Source organism: Cibotium barometz, chromosome 15, assembly GCF_041138505.1.
Source record: "Cibotium barometz isolate CiBa-2024 chromosome 15, ASM4113850v1, whole genome shotgun sequence".
Classification (NCBI taxonomy): domain Eukaryota; kingdom Viridiplantae; phylum Streptophyta; class Polypodiopsida; order Cyatheales; family Cibotiaceae; genus Cibotium; species Cibotium barometz.
In genome coordinates, this window is record NC_141060.1 from 59780224 (window position 1) to 59801537 (window position 21314).

At 45.0% G+C, this 21314-nt stretch overlaps 1 protein-coding gene across 5 annotated transcripts in view; it reads left to right on the forward strand.

The window, feature by feature from the left end:
* Window positions 1–1134: 1134 nt before the first annotated feature.
* LOC147631500 (uncharacterized) overlaps window positions 1135–21314 on the forward strand; it is a 29894-nt gene continuing 9714 nt past the window's right edge. For all 5 annotated transcript variants that reach the window (XM_086809893.1, XM_086809892.1, XM_086809894.1 and 2 more), the window contains exons 1-18: window positions 1135–1674; window positions 2025–2090; window positions 2186–2218; window positions 2322–2357; window positions 2477–2546; window positions 2649–2724; window positions 2932–2996; window positions 12918–12962; window positions 13081–13181; window positions 13276–13417; window positions 15680–15741; window positions 16242–16321; window positions 16410–16480; window positions 16601–16688; window positions 16791–16863; window positions 16960–17055; window positions 17162–17270; window positions 17545–17638. In XM_086809893.1, coding sequence (XP_086666019.1) covers window positions 1296–1674; window positions 2025–2090; window positions 2186–2218; window positions 2322–2357; window positions 2477–2546; window positions 2649–2724; window positions 2932–2996; window positions 12918–12962; window positions 13081–13181; window positions 13276–13417; window positions 15680–15741; window positions 16242–16321; window positions 16410–16480; window positions 16601–16688; window positions 16791–16863; window positions 16960–17055; window positions 17162–17270; window positions 17545–17638 — 1686 coding nt within the window. In that variant the 5' untranslated portion in view covers window positions 1135–1295. The remainder of the gene's footprint in view (window positions 1675–2024; window positions 2091–2185; window positions 2219–2321; window positions 2358–2476; window positions 2547–2648; window positions 2725–2931; window positions 2997–12917; window positions 12963–13080; window positions 13182–13275; window positions 13418–15679; window positions 15742–16241; window positions 16322–16409; window positions 16481–16600; window positions 16689–16790; window positions 16864–16959; window positions 17056–17161; window positions 17271–17544; window positions 17639–21314) is intronic.

A 21314-nucleotide genomic window follows, 5' to 3' on the forward strand; every position in this document is an offset into this window, starting at 1 on the left:
ATGGATTAAATCAATTATTTTTCTTTTAATTGGTCATCCCGCGTTGATGCTAGTTAAGGTGGTGGGTTTGAGAGAGCGTTACACTGAGAGGGGAGGTGACGGTAGCGAGTTATCATTGAGTCGAGAGGGCTTTCGACGTGCGCACTTTATGCGTGTGAGGCGCATGCCTCAGTACGGCAACATGCTGACGGTTTGCATGCATGGAGGCGACTTGGACAACGGATTTGCAAGAACAAGAAGGAGGATGGGGAGACTGGGGGGAGGAAAATACCGAAGAAATGAAGCGTGTGCATGAGTAGCAGGAAGAAGAGAAAGAGAGCGGAAGAGGGTAGTGCCTGGGTGGTTAGTCGAGAGAGTGGTGGACAACCTCAGAGACCTCAAACAAGGGGGAACAAGGTATGCCTAAAGGTTTCCTCTGATTTGGTGGAGGGTCAAGTTGGTCTATTCTCGCTTTGTAGTGCTATTCTATTTTGCCTGGGTAAGCCCCCGTCGAAATCAGATGTTGGTGAATGGTTACATGAAGAGGTCTTCCATGGTAAAGTTTTTTTTGCGGGTTTTCTACTTAGGAAAAGGCTTCTTTAATGTTCTGTTTATTAAAGGTCAGGTACTTCCCGAACTGTTTGCCAAAGTCGCTCTGTTTATGAACCAGAAATTAGTACATGCAATGCCTTTTAACCCTTTTTTTTGATGTAAATAAGAGCTTAGTGGAGGTCTAGTGCCAACCGGGTTCTCAATAAAGGCAACAAATGTGTGATTTGTCTGTTTTTCCTTGCGGTACCATCTCTGAGTTTTAGGACCAAATCTTGGAGGCCTTTTCTACTGTCAAGGTTTGGTCAAAGCATGGGGGTATGTTAGAAAAACAGTCCCTGGGGGGGCTACACTATTGAGGCCCATGATGGAGGCTTTGCTTATTGCTGGGGTATCAGATCTCGTGAGATCAGTCTTGTTTCTTGTGTGAGGATAAAAGATGGGAATTTTTTTGTAAAATCTTGAATGAGGTTAAAAAAGAGTAGAGAGCTGATGTATGCCAGATTTTGAACAGTTAATATAAATTATTATTATTGATCCCAATGGAAGCATGCCCTCTTTGGGTTTTCTTAATATATATATATAAAGGTGGTGGGTTTGAAAATTATGGGCGGACAAGTATGTACGATTTTTAACACGGAGCTTTGAACAGATGATGGCGCGAAACAGATACTCCCATTTCTGCAGAAGTGGAGAAACCTACCTCCCCCTTTCTCTGCAGAAAGGGCCGTGCTAGGGTTCTTTTTGGCGGCAGGAGAAGCAGAGGCATGGCGGGGGGGAAGACAGAGAACTCATGCAACGCGCAGACAGTGTACAGGATCGGCGGCATCAGCGTGGAGTTCCCTTACAAGGCATACTCATCGCAGCTGGCCTTCATGGGCAAGGTCGTGAATACCCTGGAGAGATCTCACAGGGACCTCATCAACAACAACACCAACACCAACAACAACACCCACTGCCATGCCCTTCTCGAGTCCCCCACTGGCACCGGCAAGTCCCTCGCCCTTCTCTGCTCCACTCTCGCTTGGCTCAAACACTTCAAAGCCTCCTCCCGCTCGCTCCCCCCTTCCAGAGTTTCTGCAACTCCTGCACATGGAGTTTTTCCCGATTCCACCCCTGCAGGCGTTGCATTCGTTCCGGAGACAGGTGAAGCCCTAACCCTAACTTTGCGTCGCACGGATAAAAACCTAAAACAACCCTAGATTGTTTCCATTCTCGTACAGGTAAACCCCTAGCCTTAATTCTATTGGCTCTACATTCAACACAGTTTAATCCGTTAACCTATTTGATCCATACAGATCAAACTCCTGCTCTGATCGCTTCATACAGGGATGCATGTTAGTAAAACCTCTAAATAAACCCTTAACACAGACAAAACCCTACCTTCTAACGCTTCAGATACATGTGAATCTATTACTCCAATTGCCTTCGATTCTGATTATCACCTTATTTTGATTTCTTATTCCTGATTCTGTAGTTCATGCATTTCTCTGTAGGCAGTGGATTTGTTGCTGAGGACATTCCCACAGGCGGTGGATATGTGTCAGAGACCCCTGCAACAGGTTAAACCCTACCCTTCAAAATGTGTTGAAGCTTTTAATCCATTGATTATTTCAATATTGATGGCTTTGTTTGACTCTACTGTTCATTGTCGCAGGTGGTGGATTTGTTCCAGAGGAGTTTTCATCAGGTAGAAACCCTAGCTACCGGATCTTGCCTTATCAGAATTCAGAGAAAACAAGATTTTATACTGCAACTCTTGCCCTTGATGTTTCTACTTGTGTTTGCAACAGGTGGAGGATTCCTCCCAGAGAATGCAGCCACAACAGGTTAAAAAGCCCTATTTGCTCTGCCCTTTACATCAGGATTTGCATTCTTTTTCTTCACTGGTTGGTCACAGTCTTTTCTCTTACTATTTGCTTAACAGTAGATAAATCTTTTTTTACAGAAGAAAGGCCCACCAATGGAAGCAAGAAAACTTTAAAGAAGCGGAAATCGCCCACAATTTTTTATGCAACGTCAGTACTCTAACCCTTTCATCATTGGGAAGTACTTCAATAATTCTGAGTTGGTTTGCATCTATTCCAATCTCAGTTAGAACCCATTGCTGCATTTCACAGGAGAACCCATTCTCAAATCACACAAGTCCTGCGGGAGTATCGCAAGACCAATTATAGGGTTCCAATGGCTGTTCTAGTAAGTGCTTTTCAACAACTCCTTAGTGGTTAAACCTTCTCTAGGAGCATATAGATCCCAGATTTTAATTATGCTTATGTACTATTTTTCTGGATGTCTGTCCCCTTTTGATGGCCGTATATAGTGTCTGTAAGATAGGATGCAGTTCCACTGCATCCTATTTTCACATTTATCTCCTGGATTATAAGATTATACTTGATGTTGCAGGCAGCAAGGAAACATTACTGCACCAACAAGCATGTGTGCAAGAAAAAGAACATCGATGAGGAATGGTTCGTAGTCACTTTTTCATGTCTTCTCTTATTTCACTTTCTTCTCTCTCAGAAGAGATTGAAGGATGTAGAAGGGCGGTTGGCCTCTGGTGTGGATTGTGGGTTTGCTTTAAGGGTTAAGGGCTTCATGTGGGTTTATAAGCTTGAGGAAATATCCCATATGAAAGTGGGAATGTGGGTGTGAAGAAGCCCTTGGAATTATATATATATATAAATCCCATATTTGGAATGAAAGTATACATGGTCATTTTCTCTTATTTGTGTTGCACAAGCTCTAGTAAATAGTGTTTTATTAGCAATTCATTAGTCTTTTCTTAATCTCGTTTAGTGAGTTTAGCAATTTGACCTCCTTTAACTTGATCCACTAGGTCAAGTGTTAACAGCAGCAATCTGCCAGCACAATCCACTAATCTCATAGTGATTTTCTTCAGTCATTAACGTCATTCTACGAACATTATCACAGGGATTCGTCCCATTCATCCTCATTGAGGTTTTGCTTAGTTATTACAATTCACCACCAAAATTCAGAAATCTTCATTTTTCAATTAGAAAACAATTCAACTCATCATTTCTTATCAATCAGAATTTAAAATCATATCAACCACACTCGAATTCATCATCTTGATAGTATTAATGCTTATAATTTCAAGTCTTAGATTTACTCGTATATACTGCCAGTAAAGAGCTGCAGTTATACCCTCGGTATATATGGGTACTCATGATCCTTGGAATTATAAGGTAAATACTATCATGTCTGGGCCTCAAGTAAGTCAGGGGTTCTATACAATTGCGGTACTTTCATCTGAAGACCCAATTACTTATTTACGATTTCAGTTTGAATATCAAATTGAATGAATTTTATCACACGATTACAACCTTTTACTGCTTCTTGATAGATTTTTGACATATTTGGCTTCTCGGTTAATCCTCATTACCCAAATAGCTCTGATACCAACTGTAAGATCCTTGTCTCCCACCGCGTAACAAATTCACGGGGGTGCTAGCAGCGGAAGTAGCACTTCTTGCGCGGGGCAGGGTCCCACACTCGGGGCCTCGCCCACGGATATCCGGACAAGAGACTAATCCATTGATTTTTCCAAAACCTAACCCGAAAAAACTTCCTTTGCTCGAAAAGCACGGCGATTCCACTCGGATAACTTTTCTCTTACGTAGTCAAAAGTCTTAACTAACTGAACTGATCTGACCGAACTCGTAAGTTCCACAATCAGATCAAGGGACAGATTGCACTTGGATCATAGAGACTAACTCTCAGTTGCCTCTGCCCTTCTTGTCATCTGTAGCAATGCCAGGGAGTGCCTTTCACCAAACTTGCGGATCCCAGTGCCACCTTGCAGAGCCACCATAGAGCCGAGAGCCACCCCCCAATGCTTGTGCAATGACCAAGGATGCCGTATATGCCATGAGCTGGCCACACTCCTTTACTGTCGCCTTGCACCACCATAGAGCCTGCAACTGCCCTTTCACTGCCTTTGTTCTCCTGAAGCCACCGTTGCAATGTTGCAAGCTTGCTGTTGTAGCGCCGATGGTTGCCACCTGTTGCTATATCTCCCACATGTGCAGTGTCCTGGGCAGCTCATTTGCGTCACTATGTTGCCATGCTAGCTCTGTTGCTCACCATTGCTGCAACATCTTCTCTCCTTGCTGTCTGCCATAGCCTATCGTTGCAGCTCAGAGCCAATGGCTACCTTGTAGCCCCTGTTACAGGTGTCGCCAGTCCTTTGCGCCTTTGTTACTGTCTTGTGGCTGCCCGGCCGTTGCCAATGAGCCGGGCAGCCACAAGACATTAACAAAGGTGTAGAGGAATGTGGCGATGCTTGCAACATGTCCCCAATAAAGCCGTCTGTCAGTCTCCTACCGCCTTGCGCACGACAAGCTTGAAACAGAAAATTATTGTTACCCTAACCCTACTTATCTTCCCTTACCCCTTTTTGGTTTATTTATTAGCTTTTTTTCTATTAACCCTTGTGTGGCTTGTTTTTATATGATCTCTCTCTCTATGATGGTGTGATCTCTCTCTCATGGGTTCGAGTCTAGCTTCGTTGGATAGTCCTTCTACGGCTCTTGGCATAGTTGCTACGATGTAAAAAAACCTCTCTTGGGTGGGTGTGTGTAATAAAAAGGGACCCTCGCATTACCCTTCTGCACCCCGATGTGGGGTAGAAGTGGCTAGTGCAAGCCCTTAAGTTGGCATGGATCCACTTGGGTTCGAGTCCAGCTTCGTCAGATAGTCCTTCTGGGCTCTTGGCATAGTTGCTACAACGTAAAAAAACCTCTCTCTCTCTCTCTCTCTCTCTCTCTCTCACTTTTAGTATGACGAGTCTCTTCATCTCTCTCAAGTGTAGTGTGCCTCTTTCTCTCTCAAGTGAGGTTCATCTGCGTAGTACATTGAACTTTGTTTATCCTTTTGGGACAGTTAGTCTTTTACTTCTTTCATGTTGTATTGACACCTAGTTTTCTCATGGATCACATGTAACAGGTTTTTGGTCTCATAGATGAAGGCCAATGGAGAGTTAGGGTTAGGGTTTAGAGATGCTGCAAACAGGCGTGGAGAGCAAGAGAGAGAGAACACGACTTCAGTGTATTCAGTTGATCAAAATGTGAAGTACAATAGCCACATAATAAGTGACCTAAAGAGATGTGTTCACATGTCCGGCCATAAAATGTGTCGGGTGGACCAAAACACCTATAAACTGCTTATAAGTGAAACTAAGCTAAACTGGGGGAAAAAACCTCCACTAACTGAAGTAAAAAGTGTCCCAGTAATCTACTGATGATCACTAGCACTCCTCTGGGTGCATACACAGCATAAAACCCAACAAACCCCCCTGGAGTGATATGTGATCACTGTACATCATCCACCAAAAGGAAACAATTTCAAAGCAGTGCGGAATGCTTCGAATTTCGGACGTGGTAATGCCTTGGTGAAGATGTCTGCCACATTCTGATCTGTAGGACAGTAGATTAGACTGATATCTTCTGCTTGGAGTCTCTCCCGAACAAAATGATAGTGAATCTCAATGTGTTTCGTGCGAGAATGAAACACAATATTCACTAATTCGTCTTCATGGACTATGATGTTCCGCTTCCTAAGTTGGGCTTCCTCTTGCTTGAGGGCCAGCATGCATCCCACACTTGGATGCCACGTAGACATTTCTGTACAGAAGGTGCAGGACCTGGGATGGTGAATTGGTCCCATGTGAGCCCAGTCCGGGACGAGTCAACCAGGGATCCATCTCAGTCGTTCGAGGTCAGGTGTGCATTGTCCTGCACATGAGTCCAAGGTCAGGTCTGCACTGTCCTGCACATGAAACAGTGCCAGTCCGCGCTGAGTCTCCCTCTAGAATGATGTCAGTGGTTCTGTGTATCTGGTTTGGTATCGGATGCCAGATCACTGAGTAGATTAGGTTTAGGACAAGGGGCCAGCCCATAGGGCTACCCCGGATCTGAGTGTGGGCATGGGAATGGTGTGAAACCATCCCCATGTGGGCCAGTAAGGCTCAGGTTGGACCCACCAGCCATGGAAGGGCTGTAGTACAGACCTAAGGCAAGAATAAGGCTATTTTTAGGAGGTTACAGCCTTCATAGGGCTGTAGGGCAAGTATGGGGCAGCCCATACAGGCTGCCCAGCCCATAGATTGTGGGCAAAGGCTATGCCCAGCCTTCTAGAAGCAAGCGCCTACCTCCCCAGCTTGCTAGGAAATTTATGCAGAATTTATTAGGATTTATTTGAGCATTTAATGCTGAATTTACTCAGTCGTGGGACATGGACTGTTTTTCAGCTGGCCGACTAAGCCAATCAAGGGCCAGTCAAGCCAAGGAGATTGCCAAGCAAAGGGGTGGACTTCTGAAGGTCAAGGGCAGGATTTTCCAGCCAAGAAAAGGTCAAGTTTTTGTATTTGTTTTCAGATTTACATCATTCTAATAAAGCAAATACACCATCCGTGGTGGGGGCCCTACAGAGGGTAATTGGGACCCAATACTGTGTCCTCTCCATCTCCCCCTTCTCTCTCTATTTTTTGCACATCTCCTTTCAGTTTGTGCGTTAGTTCCGTCGCGAAAAGAGTGCTGATTTCTGAGTTTTGAAGTACTGATCCTTCTCCGAAGCTTTCGCATATTACAGTGGTATCAGAGCCTACTTCAAGGACAAAGATTCAGCAAAGAAAACCAGAAATTTTTTTCGCTCGTGTGGTTGGTTTTTAGACGCTGGTGGACTACCCCTTTCGGAGTGACTCCTGTCCCTCGAAGGACGGTTGGTTTTTAGCCTCCGGAAGTCTCCCACACAGATAGTGGATGGTCAGATTGCGTTCCGGAAAGGAATTGCATTTTCCCGCTATGGTGAGTTTCGGCGACGAGAGAGAACCAGAACCATGGGACCAGAGTGCACCAGACAGCCCAGCTAGGGCACCTGGCTTGAGTGTCACAGACATGTTCCAGCAGATGATGCGAGCAATTGCAGACCAGATAACCAAGTTGGATGAGCAGAAGGCGCGGATTTTGGCTCCGGAGGAGCGTTCTCGCTCTCCAGCGTCGCGTTTTCCATCTCCTCCTCCCTCTCCTTTCGTATCCGAGATACCAGATCCTCGTCACAGGGACCCTCTCGCGGGGTCACAGCCGCAGCCAAGCTCCTTGCTTGAGATGCAAATGCGTGCATTGGAGATTCGACAACGAGAAGACGACGCCATGCGACGAGTGGAACACGAGCGTTACCTCAGAGCTTTGGACGCCAGATTGACACCGGCGGCGCCCTCAAATCATTTTCCCGAGAAAATGAATTTCAGTAAGTATAATAGTAAACTCGATCCCACTACTCTTTATTCATGGTTACATCAATTTGAAGCTTACTTTGCCGCAGTTAGGAAGACAGATACTGACAAAGTGATCTTAGCTAGTTGGTACTTGGAAGGTGAGGCCATTCCTTGGTGGACTCAGTGGGCTCATGCCCACACCAGAGCAGGTATGGCAGCTTATGTGTGGGACGAGTTCGTCCGCGACCTTAAGCAGCGGTTTCTACCGACCGACTCGAAGACAAGTTCAGGGGATCGCGTCAGAACGCGCAACCAGTCCTTCAGTTCGCCAATAAAATTTCGACCTTGTGTCTGCAATTAGGCTTATCTGATACGGACAAGAAAGGGTAGTTTTTGTATAGCCTGGACACGCAAATCCAATGGGAGGTGCGTATGTTTAGGCTAGCCACCTTTGAGGACGCACTCTCGCTTGCGCAGAGTGCAGAAATGAAACACAATGGTGGCAAGTCCAAGACTTCCCAGCCGGCTTCTCCCAAGGCTAACGCCTCGGGGGGCAAAAACCAGAACCAGACGGGGTCTTTCCCAGGACAGAGCCCGGGAGCCTCTGGCTCCAAGAACTCGAACAATGCGTCTAAGCTTACTCCAAACCAGAAAGCGGAGGCAGGTAAGACAGGTGGCAAGTTGAGTGCTGAGGAGCTTTCTTAGTACAAGGAGGGTAGATGTTTCTTTTGTCACACAAAAGGACATACTTCTCGGGATTGTCCGAAGAAGCCTCCAAAGGCCGCCGCCGCCGCCGCCTCCACAGCTTCTGTGGTGAGCACAGCTCCCCCACAGACCCCAGCGGCTACCCCTAGTTCTTCAACCCCCGGTGCTTCAGTTGGAGCAATTATTAGCCGGGAGCTCGAAGATAAGCAGAAGGGCGCCCATGACCAGGAGTATGAGCGCAACGAATTGCTCAAGTCCTTTGGCTACATAGGTGGCCAGAGAGTCGTCGTCTTGTTTGACAGCGGCAGCACGGAGGATGTGATAACGAAACAGGCCGCTAGGCGTGCCCGTTTCGAGCTGACTCCGGTGGACAAACAAGTTGAGGGTTTTAGCACAAGTATGACAACGAGCGTCAAGTATGAAGCTCTAGGTGCTAAGTTAGTGATTCAGGGCATAGAGTTTGTGCGTGACTTTATGGTTGCCCCTCTTGTAGGAGCAGACATAATTTTGGGTATCCAGTGGTTTCACAAGTTTCTTCCTGATGTCAAGTGGGACAAGCACACGTTCCAGATCGATCGGAATGTGTCAAACACCCCGGTGACCATTAAGTGTGAGCTAGGTATTTCAAACTTTCCGCTCATAAGCCACTTGCAGGCTAAGCGAGCAGTCAGGAAAGGCGCACAGTGTGCGATGATTTACATCCAGACAGCCCAGACGGTGGCCAGTGCTTCCGAGAAGTACTCGGTTCTCCATGAAAAGTTCCAGAGGATTTTTCTTCGGGACAGTCTCTCTCCCCAGCTCCCCCCGTCCAGACCGGAGGATCACAAGATTGACCTTCTCCCAGGCTCGGAACCCCCGAGCAAGTTTCCGTATCGCCTTTCTAAGGCAATGGAATCGGAGTTGGACCGCCAACTCCAAGAATTGTTGCAAGCTGGCTTCATCTGCCCCAGCGTGTCGCCATTTGTAGCACCGATCTTGTTTGTCAAGAAGAAAGATGGGTCTTCTTGGTTGTGTGTCGATTATCGTGCACTCAACAAGCTGGCTATCAAGAGCAGATTCCCGATGCCTCGAATTGACTATATTCTCGAGAGGCTGAATGGAGCTAAGGTGTTCTTCAAACTGGATTTAAAGAGTGGGTACCACCAGGTACGGATTGTAGAGGGAGACATTCCCAAGACAGCCTTCCGTACAGAACGAGCCCACTATGAATTTGTGGTTATGCCATTTGGATTGACGAACGCCCCAGCTACATTTAACCGCATGATGATGCGTATTTTCTGGGAGTTGATTGGAGAGTGTGTGTTCATATTTCTGGACGACATACTCATATTTTCAGTTACAGTTGAGCAGCACGACATTGATGTGGAGAAAGTCCTTAAGTTGCTGGAAAGCAACGAGCTCTATGTCAATGAAAAGAAGTCAGAATTTTATCTGTTCCAGGTACATTACTTGGGATATATAATTAGTGATGAAGGCATTCGACTTGATCCGGCTAAAGTGGCCGAGATTGTTAACTGGGAAGTACCTCAGACCGCTTATGACATTAGATCATTTGTGGGTATATGCCAGGCATATTCCACCCACATTGATAAGTTTTCTGATCTCTCGGCAGACCTCACCGATCTGCTAAAGGGAGTGAAAACAAGAAGGCAAAAGATTCGAATGACTCCACGAGCGTTGGAGGCATTCCAGAACCTCAAGGTGGCTTTATCAGAAGCGCCTTGTTTAGCCCTTGCCTCGTGGGACGAACCATTTCAAGTGATCACCGATGCGAGTAACATCGCAATTGGAGGTGTATTGCAACAAAATGGTCATCCGGTAGCTTACATGTCTCGTAAGTTACTGCCCGCCGAAAAGAATTACTCGGTCTATGATCGTGAACTCCTAGCAGTTATACAGGCCTTGAAACATTGGAAACATTTCCTGTATGGCCGTGACTTCGAGGTTTGCACCGACCATCAGGCATTGCGTTGGATTCAGACGATGCCAAGTGCATAGTGGAGTGATCGACAACACCGTTGGAGTCAGATATTCCAGCAGTTCGGTGGTATGATTGAGTACCTTCCAGGAAAGGCCAATCCAGTGGCCGATGCTTTGAGCAGGAAGGGACAAGTATTTGCGATTCAGACCACTAGACTTGACCTTGTTGGTACAGGACTAGAAGACATGAAGCACACGTATGCGGATTCCGAGGAATTCGGTACGCAGTGGGAACAGGCATTGGATGCCACAGGACCATGCCATTTTTTGATACGCGATGGTTGGCTTTTCTACAAAGGCCGACTATGTGTCATGAAATCATTCCGGGGAGCTCTTCTCCATGATGCCCATGACGCCATTACAGGTGGTCATAGGGGCATGCATTCGACTCTGGAGAAATTAGAACGGCAATACTATTGGCCAAAGATGAGGCGTGATGTGTTTACATATGTACAACGCTGTGACATTTGTCAAAAGGTGAAAGCTCCTCGTGGAAAGAAGATAGGGTTGTTACAGCCCTTGCCAATTCCTGAAGGTCCTTTCCAGGACATTTCGATGGACTTTGTCACAAATCTGCCTCCCAGTCCGAGTAAGCGTAATACGCAGTGTTTAACTATTGTTGATAGGTTCAGCAAATTTGTTATGCTTATTCCTTGCAGGGCCAATGTGACCGCCGAGGATGTTGCCCAGCTATTCATTCGGCATTGGTACCTGATTGGCGGGATTCCTAGGACCATAGTGTCAGACCGAGATGTCAAGTTTACCAGTCATTTTTGGAGGGCATTGTTTGATAATTTTGGTACTAAGTTGAATTTTTCCAGTGCATTTCACCCACAGACAAATGGCCAGACAGAGATATACAACTAGTTGGCCTTTGATGTGCTGAAGTGTTATGTCCACGATCAGCAAGGTAGGTGGGAATCGTTTTTGCCTTTAGTTCAAGCTGTTTTGAATGACTCTTTTTCTTCAGCTATTGGCAGGACTCCATATGAGGCAGCGTTTGGAAGGCCTTTCGAGTCGTCGTTAACCAGGACTTCGTCTTCGATACCGGAGGCGAACAGAGTGACGGAGTCTTACCAGGAGATCCTACAGTCCGTTAAAGACAGATTGGCTAAAGCGCAAGAGGCCTACACTCGACAGGCCAATAAAGACCGAAGGGACATGAAGTTTTCAGAAGGGGATTGGATGTATCTTCGGATTATGAAGCAAAGATTGAAGCAGGTGGGCAAGCGATGCCCAAAGTTGTCTTTCAGGAGCTTCGGACCATTTCCCATCGGGAAAAAGATTAATGAGGTGTCTATGCAGTTAAAGCTACCTCCGAGTTGGACTATGCACGATGTATTTCATGTCAGTTGGTTAAAGCCATATGCAGGTCCACCCCCTTCAGAGGTCAAAGACGAAGCGGAACCAGACATTATTGATGAAGCAGAAGTAATGGTTCCAGAACAGATCCTTTTGCACCGTTTCAAGCATGGCTCAGGCCGAAGACTACGACAGTTTCTCACGAAGTTTCAAGACCGAGGAACTCATGAAGCGGTATGGCTCGACAAAGAATTTTTCGAAGACTATTCGGCATTATTGACAGATTATTTGGAGGCTATGCAGCTTCCGTCAAGTTAAGCAGAAGGGGATGTCACGTGCATCCCGCACTTGGATGCCACGTAGACATTTCTGTACAGTAGGTGCAGGACTTGGGATGGTGAACTGGTCCCATGTGAACATGTGACCTCCACGATAGTGGGCCTCGGCATTTTGGGGCTTGATAACAACCCTGTAGCATTAATATTCATCTCTTGAGTTAGTTCGTTTGTGAGCAATTATGTCACTTCTACATATATGTGTAGGAAGGATTGATAGCTTGTATGGTTGGGCGTTGACCTCAGGAATCAAAGCACATGAGTGAGTTTTAGGAGCCTAGAGGGCCAAGGGTGCGACTCGCCCTCGGTACATTAGGCTAGGAGCCAAGGTGTGTGAGCATGAGGTGCATGACTTGAAGTTGGTGCATTAGAGTGGTTTCTTACGAAGGTGTAGTTTGGTCATTATTTGTACTTGGGATGTGGTTGTATTGGATGGCCTACACACATATGAATCAGTTAGGAACTTATTTGCATGATAATTTTTTGGGACAATGTATGTTTAGTACCTGGGGAACTGTACAAGGGCGGTTTTCCTAAGTGTGGATTGTGGTTTTGATTTAAGGGCTTCATGTGGGTTTATAAGCTTGAGGAAATATCTCATATGAAAGTGGTAATGTGGGTGTGAAGAGGCCCTTGGAATTGTATATAAACCCCATGTTTGGAATGAAAGTACAGATGGTTTTGGATCATTTTCTCTTATGTGTGTCGTGCAAGCACAAGTAAATAGTGTTTTATTAACAATTCATTATCCTCTTCTTAATCCTGTTTAGTGGGTTTAAACCAATAGTGTAAAAAACTAAAAAGGAATTGATGGATTTTGGCTCTGCTTCCAGCAAGCTTCTCCTGAAGGATCCTGACCGGTCATGCCTTCAGTTCAAGTGAGTCTCTCTGCTCACTCCTTTCCAACAAGATCAAATTTAGAAGCTCTTGTGATGTATCATGACTTGATAAGTGCAGAGTTGTGCTTTACTGAGCAAGTGCTGCGGTTGCTCTCAGGAATTTTCACAAGGTGAAAAACCATACATCTCTCCAGAAGGGGGCATCCCATGAGATCCATGACGTTGAAGACCTTGTGGGTGTTGGAAACTTGGTGAAAGGTAGCTTGATTTTAATCTACATCATTTGTTGTTCAACTTGCTCTCACTTCGAAGGATTGTTTACATTTTGATAAGATGGGGTTTACATTTGCAGGTTGTGCTTACTTTGCAGCCAGATCTATGGCTCTTGATGCGGAAATTGTCTTCTGCCCGTATGGGTATTTATTGAATCCAGTCATTCGGAATGCAATGGAAATCAACCTACAGGGTGCCATTATAATTTTGGACGAAGCCCAGTAAGATTTCTGTGTTTAATTTTGATTTATATTGCTGTAGGGCATTGTCCGTTTATTGCATTGTGTGGTTTGTTTGCCAATAAATTTTCAGGGGTGTGATTGGTGAAGTGTCTTTTGCTCACTGTTGTGATTATGCTAATGTGTATATGGAGAATTGCTATTTAGGTCAGTGCTTGCAGCCCATCATCCTTGTATTTTTTTTTTCAAGGAAGAGACTTCTATTAAGTATGAGGAAAGCATACAACAATCACGGCTATAAGCTGGAATAGAATCACCCCAATATGTAAGGTGATCTCAACCACCGAGGAGCATCATGGTGCCATGAAAGACTTGTGGGACTAGAGGAAAAGAAAATGCCATGGTTCGACTCCCGCATAAATACAACGCGCTTTGCCTACGTGAAATGAGAGGATCCCTGAATACGAGCCCATGTAGCCATGAGAGTATGGGTGATATCACCCCATATAGTACTAATGCACTGAGACTCAAAATGTGGACACCCTCAATTGCCTCCGTGCATCCAGCTCTCCATATCTGCCATGCTGTAGCCTGTAATATTGGCAACAATCTCCCAATAGGTGTCAATCCTCTCTCTTGGGGATGTATAATGTGAGTGAGGGACATCATACAACAAACCATACTGGGCAATACCTATACGAATGAAATACCAATGTTTGTATCACTACTCTCATAGAAAAGCTGCGGACCCGATTGGGAAAGCCAAGCAATTGTCCCCCAAGTAACATACATGGTGCAGTCACTCAATTTGCCCATAAGTTGGGCTATGGAACCCCAAATACGGCGTGTAGTGTTGCATCCCCATAAACAATGCTGTACAGTCTCAGAATTTGCTGCACATCTCGGGCAGGTAGGTGCTACACCGAAAACTGATCTCCATTGATTGGTGGGGAAACCACCATATCTAAAAACAACCAAAAGAAATGAGAGATTTGGCTCCTTTTGTATGAATGCCACAGCCTATGCCAATATCTCCTCTGTATCATTGGAGTGATGTCATAACTCTTCCAATGAGGCTTGAGAGTAGGGATCCTATGCATCTGTCGAATGATGAGAAGCTTGGCATTCCGGACAGTGAAGCTGAAAAAGGGATGGATTTTCAATGGATCAGAGGCATCAGTCCACTCCCACTCCCACTCACCTGGATCCTGCCAAAGATACCTGATAGGACAGCCACCATACAACCACAAACACCAAGAGCCATGAATCACATCTAAGGAGAAGGATCAATGAACCAATGCTTTCTCGAACGACCAACAATCCTCTCTAGATAAAGCTTGGTGTCTGGCATGATCCCCTCCATGCTCCATCTCCTCAATCTCCATCCAGGCATGATAGAATAGATGATGCAATCTGTAGCCTCCTAGCCCGGGAGAGCAATGACCTGCAAAGGTACACTTATCCTAGAAAAAACTCCTAGGCATCTCGGATGATAATCTCCATGAAAGATCCCAGAGAGCCACTCATGCGGTATAGCTGCATCAATCTAATCAATACGTATGCGTAAATCCCCCAACATCTGTCTACTAGAGTGTAATAGTAGAGGAGATAGTGGAAGATAAAAGAGATGGGGACTAAAGTTCTGCAAGACGGTGGCGGGCTAAAGAAGGGCTCTCTCAAGGATGCAAAGAGGTTTACCCAACAAAAAAGCCTTTAGACCATTTATTCCAGTCCCTATTTGCATGAAGTATGCATGGTTGTGCCCTTCCATGCGATACTCATTCTCTGGTTTTTTTTAACAACCCAAACCTAGCCCATGTAAGAGAATTTTAGAACCTAGAGGCATCTGGCCCATGAGTGTGTGGCCAGCAGCAAAAAGAGGAAGGACCAAAAATGGGAAAAATCCATTCTGTGGGCTGCCAATAACAAGCCGATGAGCAAAAAAAGGGGTTGGGGGGGGGGTCCCCCCCTTCTCGCGAGTCGATCTTCATCCCCACAGTACATCCATAGAGGAGTGCTGGAATCAGCTTAGAAACTTAGCAGTGGACTTGTGGTCTCATCCATCAGAAGTCAGCAACTGATTGAATAACTCACTGCACTGATTTGATCCTTTTGTGGCTCTTTTTAAAATTTTGCACTCTTGTATCAGTAAATCAAATACTCCACCTGGGGAGCCTATCAGATACAATTGGCCCCTACATGTTTAAGCTCTTCATAAACTAGTGTGTCTACTCTGTTTTTTAAAGCTTTTTCATAGCCCATACGTTTTTCTCAAGCTCATTTGTAGTACCTGTGCTTTTCAAGCAATATCGAGGATGTTGCACGAGAAGCTGGGAGTATTGATCTGGAGACGAGCACTTTAGAAGGTTTGCCCTACGTCTGTTTCTTTTTTGATGTCTTACAACAAACTTTGATGTAAATATTTTTAAGTTAAACTTGTAGAAAGAGTTTTTTCAAGAAAAGTGGGATACATATTTTATGGTATATGTCAGGGTTCAAAGCCACACTCCCTTCTGGCTAGCATGGTATGATAGCCACTATAGCAAGGGCCACCTGGCAGATAGTGCCTAAATAAAAATGAAGGATACTTCGTAATCTAATTTAAGGTGTTATTGGATGATAGGTATATGAATGGAACTGGAGCAACTCTCAGCTTTGGGTCCTGCTGCTGAAACTTCTAGAAAGAGTTTTTTTTTCTAGAAAAGTGGGATATATATTTTATGGTAGATGTTAGGGTTCAAAGCCACGCTCCCTTCTGGCTATCGTGGTATGATAGACACTTTGGCAAGGGCCACCTGGCAGATAGTGCCTAAGTAAAAAATGAAGGATACTTCATAATCTAATTTAAGGTGTTATTGGATGATAGGTATGCGAATGGAACTGGAGCAACTCTCAGCTCTGGGTCCTGCTGCTGACTTTTATCATCCATTATTAGATATGGTCCAGGTTTGCGATGCCACCCTGCTCTTAGTTGCTGCGTGTCCCTACCAACTGTAAATCTTGCTGTTAAGTGAAGCTCCATAGATTCGTGCAGGAAATGCTGAGTTGGATCTATCAGAAAAGCAACTGTTTGGAGAAACAAGACTTTGAACGTTACAGCTCCTGGTAATTTGATGATATATAAATCATTCTAAACAAGACTTTACTCACTTGAGTGCACTCTCAATAGGCAAGTTAAATGCATTGCTTAAGGTTTCAGAATCTTATACCCCTGATTGGCTGCAGCTGGTTTGGGGAGGGTGCTCTTCAGGAGCTAGAATTAGCGGGAATATCCTCTCAAGGCTTTCCAATGTTGTCAGAATGTGCCAAAAAGGTTCCATGGTTTACCAACTAGCACTCTTCTATTTGTTAATAAAATCTACATGTTTTTGCAGCTCTTCATTGTTTGGTTTTGACGCATGCCTCTGCATTGCAGGCCATTGGAGCTGCCTCAGATGCAGAGGCAAATAGCAGCCATTTGAGTGGTTTTTCTGCAGGCATGTTAGAAGGTACTTCACATTTTGATGCGCATGGCTGTCAGCATGTCATATAAAGGAAGTTTCCGTACTAATATGGGGGGTCTAAAAGTGTTCTGAATGTGGCAGGCCTGTTTTCTGTCTTAAACTATATGTTGAAGGATAATGGTAAACATCTGCTGGACTACCGGCTTGTGGTGCAGAAGTATGTCAAAAGAAATGAGGGTGTGTTGCATATCAACGCAGTGCACATCGAATTGAAATTCCAGGATAGTCTACAAATAATGTGAAATGGAGTTGCTCGTCATGAACCATGGGAATTGTTTTGCAGAGCTTGGAGTGACTGGTTGGGTTAGCTCTCTTAGTTTCTGGTGTCTCAATCCAGCTGTGGTTTTTGAAGAAGTTGCCTCAAAGGCTCAATCTATCATTCTTACTTCTGGGTATAAAGTTGATTGTAAGCAATCCCCTGTTTCTTTATACATACCTGGCATTAGAATGTCTTATTCTTCTTGTTTGGATGTTAGTGATGGGGGTGGTGCTGCATCATGTTGAAGGGACAATAGTATTAGGATAGGAAGAGCTTGTGACCTTGTCTATGATTGTCATGAGAGCCACTACCAGGCTTCTATTTGCTGTCCACGCATGGGCTTCTGTTTGCTGTCCACGCATGGGCTCTGATAATTAGATTCTAACTATTTTCTTTCCTTGTTTTAGGACCTTGTCTCCAATTGGCTCGTTTGCCTCTGAGCTTGGTGTTCCCTTTGAGGTTTGCATGGAGGCTCCTCATGTTATTGACATGAAATCACAGGTTAGTTGTTATGAATTTCTAATGCAATATTTTGTGGAGTGATGTATGTGTGATACTGATAATTTTAAAGTAGGTAATAGCAGATAAGGTAAGAGTTTTGGGTGGATAAAAGGAGATGGTGGTGGACAAAGGGAGGAAGTTAGGCTGGTTGAACAAAAAAGGCAAGGAGGGGGTAAAGGATAGCAAAAGGTAGGGCATGTAGGGTATGTACAAGATAGAGTAGGAGTGGGATAGGGTATGTAGGGTATGTACAAGATAGAGTAGAGGTAGGATAGGGTATGTACAAAGATGCCTGGGGTTATGGAAGGTAAACAGTACTTACTGCTACCTATACATGTGGAATAATTTGTGAGAATGAAGTCTTAAAAACGATAACATAGGCATTGACTACAGAGGCCATTGGCAGGTTTTGCTGTTAAGATAAGTTGCCAGAAGTTACAAATGCTTGGAAGATTCATGGTGCTTGGAAACAAGCAAAGGCTTTTGGATTGAGTGCTTGGAATAAAGCAGCAAAAGCATGCATTAACAGCAGGCCGAGGGTTGTGAGGGAGTAAAGGATTGGGTGTCGAGTTTTGTTGTTATGATAAGCTGCCAAAAGCTAGGCTCTTGGTGCTTGTAAAAGCCTATGGTGTTGCCAACTTGCCATAGCTGCATCGAAACGTGTTTCTGGCAGGTTTTTTTAATCACTGAAAAATTAGGGCCCTAAATTGTCCCTGGTTCAGATTCGACTCATTTCCTATTTTGTACCTTGTCCACACCTTTGCCTGCACGCTTCTGTACAGCTGCCCATGCTCCTGTTCAGCTGTCCTTGATTAATTTTTTAAGTACAGGGCCTATTTGGGATAATGACTTTTTGGTTTGTTTTAATGTCATTTTTTCTGTGTAATTTTCTTTGCTGCAGCTTTGTTTTCCTGCAACAAAGGCTTTTTGCCCAATTTATTTCAACCACAATGTACTGATTTTAAAAATGTAATAGCATTTCTTTTTGCTATGTAGAAGCTTTCTGGTCACCAATTTGAGTTACAACTTGCCTGTTCTTGAATTAGTTGCCTGCAGTGTGTCTCGTGCACCACCTCCAGAACAATGTGATTGAGCATGGTAGCTTAGGGTTAGGCTAGTGAAAATGTGATTTCTATTCAGAAATGCATCATGACAACCTGACAAGGTTGAAGGCCCATTTTTCAGGTGCTAAGGGTTTTGGCATTGGACCATGCTTTGCCGTGTCAAGTTCCATTTATGATAGCCCCTTGGCCTTGAAGTTATAGGCACTTAAGAGAGCTAGGAATCATTGAAAAGACCTCAGTTGGGTAATCATGGGAGTGGCAACATACAAAGCCAGGTAGTGAGGGTGTTGTTGGGGCTGGTTCTAGCTTTGCACCTCATACCCAAAGAACCTCTTCGCTGGTGTTCAATAAAAGAAATGTAAAGGCAATATTCCAAAAGGCTGTTAGGAAAAAAGGAGGCAACACAGGAGTCAACAAAGTTATTTATTCAATGTGCCTTGTCTTTCCACATTGTGTGGACTTGTCAGAGAGGCAATGAAAGCAGTCTCACGCATATTTTATGAGTGGGAAGGCACCTATTATGAGGCCTTGTGTGCACTATAGAGCCTCGGAAAGAGAAGGCTGTTGTAGAGAAACTGATGGAGCCTCTCAAGGCTACGTGGATGAAATATCGATGCACTTTTGCTTTGTGTTGGTTTGGAACAGGTGTGAGGAGGAGAAATGTGCACAACCTTCTTGTTTGTTATGTAGAGACACCATATTTGTTTGAACGATTGATACATCAGTGCCAAGGACTAGGAGTATATTATCAGGCATATATGCCAAGCTATACTCGAAGACAATGCTTCAAATCATGTGTTTGTTGTATACTCGTGATATGTGCACAAGTTTATGAGAGTGAAGAGGGCAGCGGAACACAAAAAACAAGAACACAATAGGTAGACCTAAACCTACTGTATATTTCATGTACAAGTACAAAAAGTAGCTCATAATGAATCTCCTTGATCTCAACCAAATGCTGCTGTTAGGTGCAAGTACTCAGCCCAAGAATTTGCTACAGATCAACTTCCAGCTCCCCAAATCAGCTGTGTTTCTGTTCGAGAGTGCTTGGGATAATGAATAATGGACCCAACTTCTCTATAAAAAGGGGCTGAGGGGCTAGGCCTGTAGTGTTGGTTTGCCAACTTCACACGACCTAAATTTCCTCTTTGCTGCCCAATAAGGTTTGATGGCTGATCCACACTAGGGCGCCCACAATCTATTGACCTGGCCATCCAAAATGTTGCCCAGGCTGTTGCTAGATTGGTCAATCAGATAAGTAGGGGTAGTAGGCGTGTCATTCTCCTCCACTAAAATCACAGTTGTTCACATTTGTCTTGTATCTAAATGAGTGCCGAAAGTTCTGTCGAATCTCTTCCAAAGAACTGTCTCACCGAGGTACGAACATAGAAAGTTTTCACCAAGGTCTGTGTGGGAGCATCCTTATAGTTGCTGTCTCCACTAGGTGTAGAATCTTTCGTTTAAGTAGGGGTTCATTGTTAGTGGGTGAGCACAGAGGATTCTTCTCACTTGCTGTTTGCATTGGGTGGAGTATCTTCAGTGTCGGATGTCATGGAGGCACCACAAGCGGACATGTCATCGGATTTGTCTTCGTCTTTGGAGGATATGCTAGTTGGAGTTTTTGCTTCAGTGTATCAGAGAAGGTATTACTTGGAGTATGTTCCACAGGGAGAAGGAGGTCTAGACACTGAAGTGTCGAATAGGTTTGGTTGATAAAGATTTAGAGCAGCTCTCCTAGGGAGTTTTACTCTTGGTTTTGCTTTCTTTCTTTAGGGTGCATTGGAGTTGGTTGAAGTAGTTGTTGTGATCCATCTGAGTGATGCATTAGGGGGTCGGAGTGTTATGACCTTGTGTTTTTCTCTTGACATTTTGCAAGTGTGCACAATGGGGACATGGTGAACAATGTGAATGGCACCAGTTTGGGGGCCAAATGATTAAAGTCCCTTCTCATAGCCCATGGGGACAAAGGTTAGAGGGGATAAAAGGGTTAAAAATCCAATAAAATAAAAGAACACTCTTTTTGAAGATCGTGGCGCTTTTTGGAGGGGTTACGCTATTATTGGGGGAGTGTGGTTTTTGGCTCGTGGAAAAAATCTGGCAGGCTGGTCGGGCCAGCAGACTGATGCGCTTCAATCTTGGGGAAAAAGTGGGGCAGCTGCAGAGGGGTTCTCTCTCTCTCTCTCCCTGTCTCTCCTTGGAAGGCTGGTGGTTTGGGCTGCAGGAAACACAGGGCTGTCCACGCCTTTGGGGAGGAGGTCGGGCTGCAGCACGTGTACTTTCCCTTTTGGCTACTGGCGGGCTGGCTGCAGGAGGTGCAGTACGACAGGTTTTTCTCCTCCTTATGGCTACTGGCGGGTAAATTGCAGGCACTGCACAGTGAGCAGGAGGCGGGGCTGGAGTACGTTTGCTCCCTCTCTCTCTCTCTCTCTCTCTCTCTCTCTCTCTCTCGCTTTGGACAGCTAGCAGGCAGTGCACAGCTCAGCAGGAGTGGGGCTGGACTGCTCTCCCTCTTTGGCTGGCTAGGAGCCGGACAGCATATATACATGCTTTGGCTCTCTTAAGAAAGGGGACTGGCGGCTGGGGAGATGCGCTCTCTCTTTTTGAGGACTGAC